Source organism: Squalius cephalus, assembly GCF_949319135.1.
Source record: "Squalius cephalus genome assembly, chromosome: 3".
In the NCBI taxonomy this organism is placed as follows: domain Eukaryota; kingdom Metazoa; phylum Chordata; class Actinopteri; order Cypriniformes; family Leuciscidae; genus Squalius; species Squalius cephalus.
Genome location: NC_137124.1, coordinates 26,249,469 through 26,258,593, shown reverse-complemented (window position 1 = coordinate 26,258,593; position 9,125 = coordinate 26,249,469). Strand labels below are relative to the sequence as shown.

Below are 9,125 nucleotides of genomic sequence, written 5' to 3'. Positions count from 1 at the left end.
CTTTAAACCATGCTTTAAACAAGTCTCGGTGCGTCCTCTGAAGGCCGCGTCGGCCGCGCACTTCGAAGGACGCGGCCTTCACAGGATGCAGCCTCTGGATTGGGACGCAGCTTATATTATATATGTACAAACTCAGCAACAACTAGAGGATAACCATAATCCACTGTGAGGGTGGTGCCGAGTGAATTCCCGCGTCTCGCCAGAAGAGAGCGCCCGCAGCTGAATCATCCATCCATTTTCCCAACCGCTGGTCCAATGTGGCTACAGCGTAATATCATACAGGTAAATTCCATTTTAATTGATTATTAAATTGTTTAATTAAGGTTTATACATAGTTTCCATGACAGAGTTCAAGGGTCGTGGGTCTGTCCAAATAAACTTCCCTTCCCTCGTTCACTTGACAAAGTTGAACACACTTCAAAGTGGTGTTGGGTATAATTCCCTCGAAGGGCAGTACTTAGGGAAGTGTCTAAAAGTTTTTGTTTTGTTTAATTGGTTTTAAAGAATTACAACTACAGTCAATGAATAAACAAAAAATAAAACAAATACATACATAAAAGACAGTGACAAACTTACAAGTTAAATAAAAATATGAAAATGTTTACTAATGGAAATGTACAGCTTTCTTATTTTTTAAACATAACATTATATTTAGGTATAACTTCTGATTTTAAAATGAAAAACAAGGGCTTATTTCCTCCAAATTTACATTTATGAATGCTAAATTTAGCTAAAAGAAGTGTGTAGGCCCTATGTCTAAAAGCAGCCCATGATGAAAGTGTAAAGAAAGTGTTCGCATTCCTTTGCGAATCGGCCATTGCTATTCTAAACGGCCGACAAAAAACGGCGTTGATCAGACATAGGCTATTTGTTGACAAAGTGCTGGAAAATAAATAGTAAAGTTACGCTACTGAGAGATGTAGTTAAACTAACAACTTCTCTGTTTGTAGTGAGGTAAACTGCCCAAAGATGATTGCTGTAATTATAGTTTATGTGGCACATTCATTCATGTCTATCGCCCCCTGTATAATATTAGACTTTATATTTATCTAATGGTGTTTAAAAAAAGCAGATGTTAAAATTTATAAGGGTGTGACCTGTGAGCACATTTTGAGTTCAAAGATGTAGACACAAGCATGAGGAGCTTGAGGTTTCAGTACCCCCGAGAGCTTGTCTACTTTACTCTCAAACTTATCAGCATATCCAAATTGGAATCAGTCCAACAATATACTCACTTAGCTTGATATCTGTCAGATGATGCTGATGTCAGTCGGTTATAGATTAACTAACGAATGGGCTGTAGATTATTACAGTAACCTCAGCAATGTAAATGTACCACACTTTTGAATCAGCATTTTACTATCTCTTGTCTCTAGCCATTTGCCAGCTGGAGTGACATAGTGTCTGTGGCCTTGTACGCTTAAACTGGGACACCAAATGCATCAGCATCTTGAAAGCCATTTTATTGTATTGAGTAACCTGTTGGCTTTACGGTGCGCTTTAAGGCCTAGAAATGCAGTGCAATGGAAAATATGTACTTCCGCTGGAATTACAGGGCTGTAAAGATAACTTAATGCCTAAAATTCCTATCACTGTTGATCTCATGTAGACAGAAGAGAAATATACACTAGAGAGAGAAAAATAAAAGTTTATAGGAAAAAAATAAAAAGGGGGAAGGAGAACAAAGGCGTGAGTTGTATGTAGGACTTGGTGTTCTGCGTCCTTCCTCTATTGGGACACTGTGCCTGTGCTCCAATACACGTCATACATCTTATCTCACTGAACAGGGTATGCACTCACATGCACACACCTATAACAGTCCAGAGTCCCAGTACAGAATGACTCACCTTCTCTATGTCATTCGAAACATCAATCTTCATTTTTATTCAATTTATTTGCCTCCACTCTTTGTCAGTAGTTTTTTTGTGTGCAATGACTGAGGTTCGGTTCCCCCTGCATTCAAACAGGCTGCTAATGCACATAAAGGGATAGGTCACTCAAAAATGAAAATTCTTTCATGATTTACTTGATTTACCCTCTTGTCATTCCAAACCTGTATAAATAGTTTTTTTTTTCTTTTTTTTCTCAGCACATGGAAAGTCAGTGGGGTCCAATGTTGTTTTTCATGTAAATGAAAGGCCAAAACGTTTTTACGAGTTGTGTAAACTGCTAAGTCTGGCATTTACAATGTCAATTAAATGTTGTAAATGTAACATTAATTCCGCGATTTTTGTGATTTATAATTTTTTTTTTAATTTTGGTGATAAGGACCTCAGGTGGAATGTATTTCGCTCAAATAGCAGTAGCTCTTAATAAGTTTGAATTGAGTTCAGGTTGAGAGGTGTTGAAAAGCATACCACGATTTATGTCCAGCAGGACACTGTGCACTGCTGGCACCTCTGCTGACTTGGTAAATTAATGTCTACGTTTTTTGCCCCTCCTCACAGTTAATACAAACACAAGGAATGTATTTTGTATTCAATTTTAATTTACAATGCACAAAAACCCAGTATACATTATGTAAAAAAGCAAGTTGCCCAGCAACCCTCATACTTAAGCAAAATATGCCAATCAAATATTCATGAAATATTGACTTTAGTCTAATTTTTAAGAAGTTTTACACAATAGCTTTATTTTAGCCCAACCTGGTACAACAATACAAAAGTATGCAGTCGCCGATTCGCTATTACTCTATAGAGCATAATTTTTAATTAGTTGTTTAAATGGTTCTAATCATGCATAGCCTTTCATGCTTTTTTTTTAAATGTTTAAAACTTCAGGTATAGAAAATGAAAATATACATTAATTAAAGATGCTTCAGACATCTTAACGAGATTGCCTTGTCTTTTCTTATCCTCCCTTTTAATCTTCTCTTAAACGGGAATATACATCTTAAAGGCTGTCTGGTGAGGCTATGACATATAGCCTGAGGTACAAAAGTCTATCTACAGCGACTCCAAGAACACACAGCTCTATGAGAATCAATGAGGGCAAAGGTCACGTGGCTATTCGATTAACTTTTAGTAACACCTCCTGCATATGTACAGTCAAACATATTTCTCTGAGACTGGTCAGGGAAACAAAATAGCCAATATTTGATGTAGTCAGATAAAAAGCTTCTTCGGATAAGTAACTTTTCAATATAAATAAATTTGGGGCACGTCAGGTGATTGATGACTTGAAATTTTCAGCACCAGTCATTCTAAATCCTATCTTATCTGCATCATCAACAGTATTTACACAGACACAAAAGTTGCTGTTATGAAATAAGTTTGTGTTAATTTAGCTACCAACATCCTAACATACAGGCTAGAGCTAATATTCTGCTTACTCTATCTTTCCTTCTCCACCCTTGTCAGAATTGGAGGCTTAACTGTAGGGATTTAAGGACTACTGGTAATGGGGACACTGTCTGGAGTCTGATGCAATATGTTTTGTCTGCCTACAGTCTGTTACCATAGATACAACAGTGTATTTGCTATAATAAGACATGGTCAACAAGTAAAGAGTTTGAATCAATCCAAGCTGACAGGCAAAAAAGCAGGAATACAAATACTCTTTGCATTTGGAGACGTCCTTACTTGATCAAGAATTTGGTAGCCCTAATTCCAAGTCATAATGAATAATGTTAACAGACTGCGGTACTGTCTATTAGCTCAGTTTTTGAATCGTATTGTCAGACATTAGAGTGGAGTGATTGAACACATTTACTATTATTTACAGTCAAATCTTTGTGAATTTCAAAATTGTCTACCGAGAAGCTTTCACAGTCCTCTAAGATATTGCAAAGTTTCAAGTCATTGAAACATGGTGCTTTACAATTGAAAGTTCTAAAAGTTATCTCCAGCACATCAAATCAGAGCGTGGGTTGGACTTTCTGCGGTTGCTATGGCCACGATGTCATAACATTCTGCACGAGATACAATACGAGTGAAAAAGAAACTGAATTTGAGTGTACAAACAGAAGTTAACAAGTTAAGCACTGCGGACAGTACACATTCCAGGACCAGGAGGGGAAGAAAGCATAATACGATTAAGTAAAATGATTTGCCTAGAGAGCCTCCACACAGCCCACAGCATAGCACACTGCAAACCAACATCAGGCCCTCACTGGCTGCCGTTACTGCTGCTGTTGTTGTTGTTATTGTTGTTGTTGTTGCAGATGTCTCCGGGGCCTCCACCAGAAGCAGGGTTGTCTGCGAGATTGTGAGCATGCTCTAGAAACAGGTCTTTGAGCACACTCAGTTCTTTGCTAAGCAATTTGATTTTGGCCTCCAGTCTCTCGTTCTCCTCCTTCAGCTCATTGACGCGCTGTTGGGTGTCCTGCGCCTTCTGCTTGCTGCGCATGCGGCTCTTCTTCACGGCCAGGTTGTTGCGTTCTCTCCGTTGGCGGTACTCGTCGCTATCTTTATCCATACTATTCTTTTTCATCTTGCTGGGTGGTTTAGCCTTACCCCCACCTCCGGGACTCACTGGAACTAATTGAGGAACCTGTCAGAATTATAATAATGTCACACATAGTAATGATAAGCAACAGCATATCCAGTATATGGCTAATTTGTGGTTTTGACTTTTACATTCCAATTACATTCCATGAACAATTTTCTTTAAGACTACAAGAAACTGGATGGGTGGATGCACTTTATGAATACATGATATTGAAGAAAAATGCTATATGCAATAACTTGTTAAATGCAATATTCAATATGCGTTACGATAATGCTTTCAGTGTGTAAAATAAATGTATATGTTAACATTTAAAAACTGAAAATTATATAACCAACATACATGTTTCACATTCTTTTTGTGAGAAGGAAGCATCCATACAAAGTGAACAGCAGTGTTTTACTGAAGAATTACATAAAATGTGAGTGTCATTTTAACGTCAGTGTAAACCAGGGGTGTTTAGGGTTTCAGGTAGGCCTACATTAGGTTTAACAACAGAAATTGAATAATCAAATATAAAAATAAAACGTTGCTTAGTCTTCACTGTATGAATTAAATATACACTGATTCTTATTAAAGCTACTGAAGTTATTCAGTCAAGAGCAGTGAGTGATTTTCTCTTTGTCTCTTGTTGTTTGATTAACATTAAGCACACAGACGGAAGCAGGTTTATTAGGCTGCTGTCCCTTTAAAGGTCCTGATATACTTCAAGCGAAATCGAAGAACAAACTGATATGACTTCATTTCAAACAAAATCAGGCCAAATCAAAGTTCGTTTGTGTTCATTTCAGGAGTTCGAAACGGCTTGCAAAAGCAAACTTTCTGGAAAAGTTTGCTCCGGCTGGTAAACTCCCATTGGTCCATGGCGGTTACGTAATAGGTAGGTATGCGCTAAGGGTCGGCGACCATCCGCCTTCTTTCACATAGAACTCTTCTCTGGTTTATTTCTTCTGTTGAGTCCGTCAAGGTCAGACATTCGCGGGTAAATACGCTAACACAGTGGAGAGTCGCTTTGTAGTGGAAAATGAAGATGAAATGAACTGCCTTTCATGTTTAATACTGTAAAGCTGCATGCTTTTAAGCAATCTATTGTATTAAGTGCTACATAAATAAACGTGACATGATTTTCCTGGAGTGCCGAATTGCAGAGCTTGTGCAAATATCCACGTTGCTTTGAGTTAGATCAGATGCTTTTCTTATGCTTTCTTTAAAAAATGCTTGCTGTTTTCTCATTTTTGTTTTGTGTTTATTTTGTTATTGAGAGAGAAAAGTATGCAGCACATATTTACATATTCATCTTACCGTCACTCTCAGCAGTGTGGGCGGTTGTTGGATGTTCGCTAACAGTATATCGCAGGTCACGTAGCCGAATTCGAACTTCTTTTTACCCCTAAGCCAAGAACGAAAAAAAAAAAAACTTTGCCGTGAGTATATCGGGGCCTTAAAGTCCACGTGAACCGGAAGTTGCAAACGACTTTTCTCCAGTGTTGTGACGTATTACAGTGAAAAGGAATATTGAACAGAGGGCAGGGTTTTACTCTAGCGCTCCTCGTCTCCATCTCTCACTCATAGCAGACTAACGGTTTGAGGGGAGTGGTTAAGCGTTTCCCAACCCAAGCCGTCAAACCTACATCATCAGCCATTCCAGACCGGAAGTAACTTTTCAGACTTTGATTAAAGATTACGACGGCAAACAATTTTTTTCTGTGTATTAACTTGCACGGATTAATTTTTCACCACAAGACTAGTAATATGCGCTAACAAAGAAAATAGGGTCAATTTTGATTTCAGTTGGACTTTAAAGGAGAACTTGGTAACTTTTTTAACTTAATAAAACTGTCTAGAAATCATTTGGATGGTTAAACAACCTGTTTTGGTGATATTGGTGACTTTCCCCGCTCCCCCCAGCGTTCCCAGGCGGAAAACCAACCTTGCAACTTGGGGACTACCGTCCCGGCAAAATAGAAATTGGAAGTCTTGTGAGAAGCTAGAACGAGAACGAGTGCGAAACACGAATCGCTTTATGGCAATTCAACATAAACACACACGCATGTATGATGTATTACCAGATTACCCACCTCGGTAGACATAGCTCCACACCATACAGTTAGCTTGCTCCGATCAAAACAAACGCACATGAGCAGCGGTAGAGAGGGGGAGGAGGCTGCTGCAAGTGAGTTTTTTACGACCGTGTTGTGACATATACGCCCCCCCACAGCTGAAGGGGGAGCTCGTGGGGAAAACATGCGACAACAAAAGGGAAAATCAGCGAAGAAGTGACTAGAGTTCGCTAGAGTTGCCGAGTTCTCCTTTAAGAGCTGCACGGATCCAATATATTGTTTCTTTCTCAACCATTTAGTCCACTTAAGACATAACTGACCATGTTTACATGAATACTCACCAAGATGGGCAATTTGACATAATTTTGTGTGTATTTGGCCATGTAAGCTACAGAAGAGAACTGATTTCGGGATCTGATTTTCGGTTTTCCGAGAGGCTCTTCCTGTGCACGTGAGTACTTCGCTCATTGCATTTAATTTAAAGATTAAGCATGTCACACATATGAAACAGTCATGTGTCTACTCTTTGCTGTCTGCGATGACCTAAAACTTGGACTTTTTGTAATCTATTGGAGTATGAAAATCATGCAGTTATCACGAGACCTTGTGATATGCATATTGTGATATGTAGGCTACATCTGCGAATTTTTGATATATCGTGCATCCCTAAATCACACCATGGTTTAAGCACTGCAAAATGACACAATGCAATGCTTTGATCTTGGTTTTGCAGAGTCATTTATATTCATTAATGCATGGGTGAATAGATCAACTTATTGATGTGTGTACCTGCTGTAGTCCTGCAGCTCCTGCGGGGTTAAATGCACTATTATGAGGCTGATTCTGTATAACACTGACACCGTTCTGATCTGTGCTGGATATCTTCTGTTGCAACTGCTTGTTCATTTGGATCCACTTCCACTGTCTTTCTCTCAGCCTCTCCGACCTATGTTGTCGGGCTTCGCAGAGCTGAAGTTGGTGTTAGCTGGTATTGTGTGAAGCTGGATGCCACAAAATGCAGCCGTGTGCCTGAAAACCAGACAGAATGGAGAGAAAGAAGTTATACAAGGTACTCTGCACACATCAGCATCATTCTCCATCACACTTTTACATATTTTGTTGGCACACAATCCCCACCTGAACAGATGCTTTACGCAAAACGCATTATTTCAGCAAAATGCTGCAACACCTGAAAGTCTGGCCAACCGCTTGTGCTTATCCGTTAGCATTATGTTGTTGTAATCCGACCGTGCCATGTCAATGTGCATATGTGGCAAATTTTCTTTCTCTCAAATGAGCGCGAGCTCAAGTGTTGCCCGCGGTTGCATCATCGCTCGCGCTCCCACCCGCTCATTTTTTTACACGGGAGAAGGGAAACTCCGTAGTCATGCTGAACTATGCCGAGCTAAAGTTAACATTTTAAACAAACATCAGAGTAGTGACGATACGGTAAAGAAAATGAAAGTTTATTAGTAGACATTTTAAAGCCAGACAGTGTTTTGTATGTTGTTTTGAGTCATGACAGGCTGGTTACATCATACACGGAACTGTGGGAATGAAGGGGAATACCGCTGACTAGCTTTCAACAACAGTATGCCTAACTTACATTAAAAAATGGCAGTAGATCCAGTAAATCAGTATTGTATTCTATAGCGTTGAACCCTGTACAACAACCACAATGTTGACACATGTCACTTTAGGGCTACGTGCGTCCGTAGCCAGTGGGATCAACTGCAGGTTAGCAGGTTGGCTAATAGTTGGCACATTCCTAACCATGACGTCAGGCCTCTAACAATGAACTGAAGCTGCTTTCTACATAAAAAGTTACGCGAACGAAGAATAACGATTCGCAGTCGATCGCGATCATGTTTTATCGTCGGCTATGAAGCTCTAGCTGGCCTCAAGATCCGGGAGTTGAAGCTATTTTGCAATCGAGTGAGCGGCACGGATCCTGTTAGCGAGCCGTCGGTTAATTGATTTAAAAAATACATTCGACAGTCTGTATTTCTATCTTACAATATCCCCGCAAAAACTTACCTTCAAAACGTTCCAGGCTTTCAAGTCACCCACTCGAGTTAATAAAGAATAATGTCCTCTTTGTTCACGGAAAAATAAGCACAGGTTGAGGTGTTATTGTTTGGTAAAGCGGCGCTTGGGAGTATTGCGAAATCTTGTGACCATGTAGGGAAATCTGCTCTCGCAACCAATCAAATCAGAGGGTTGGGAGACGACGAAATATACTCTTTGAATGACATGTCCCTAAACCAATCAGGCTGCATTTCTCGGTTTGGGGAGTTTTCATGCGGTAAAACATTAGATCTGTCAAGAATACTAAACAAGTTAACAGTAGACTATAGCTCTCGTTTCATAAAGCTGGTGAAATTTTGAATTATTAAAAGGAAGTATTTTTTAAAGATTCATAGAAGCGAGAGCCAAGCTAAATAAAGTTATTATTGGTAATACTCCAGTTTATAATTTTGCGTGGTTAGCCTTGGACTGAGGCTGTAGTCTGGTCAATTCTTGCACTTTCGACTTCTGGAATTTATTCTGATTGACACTCCACCAACAACAAATGAAACATATCAAGTCAGATAAAATATTGTCATGTTAATGTAGGCT

The 9,125-nt window shown here is 39.3% G+C and overlaps 1 protein-coding gene across 2 annotated transcripts; it reads right to left on the bottom strand.

The window, feature by feature from the left end:
* Positions 1–2,227: 2,227 nt before the first annotated feature.
* Positions 2,228–8,711, bottom strand: cebpg (CCAAT enhancer binding protein gamma). Of its 2 annotated transcripts, none has more exons than XM_079867285.1 (3): positions 8,544–8,711; positions 7,296–7,535; positions 2,228–4,491 (listed from the first exon to the last, which is right to left on the bottom strand). In XM_079867285.1, exons 2-3 carry the CDS (start codon positions 7,410–7,412, stop codon positions 4,108–4,110), a joined length of 501 nt encoding a protein of 166 aa, XP_079723411.1. In that variant the 5' UTR covers positions 7,413–7,535; positions 8,544–8,711; the 3' UTR covers positions 2,228–4,107. The 2 variants fall into 2 exon arrangements, with proteins under 2 accessions (XP_079723411.1, XP_079723412.1); XM_079867286.1 differs by lacking the exon at positions 8,544–8,711 and adding an exon at positions 7,644–7,770.
* Between the last annotated feature and the right edge of the window lie 414 nt (positions 8,712–9,125).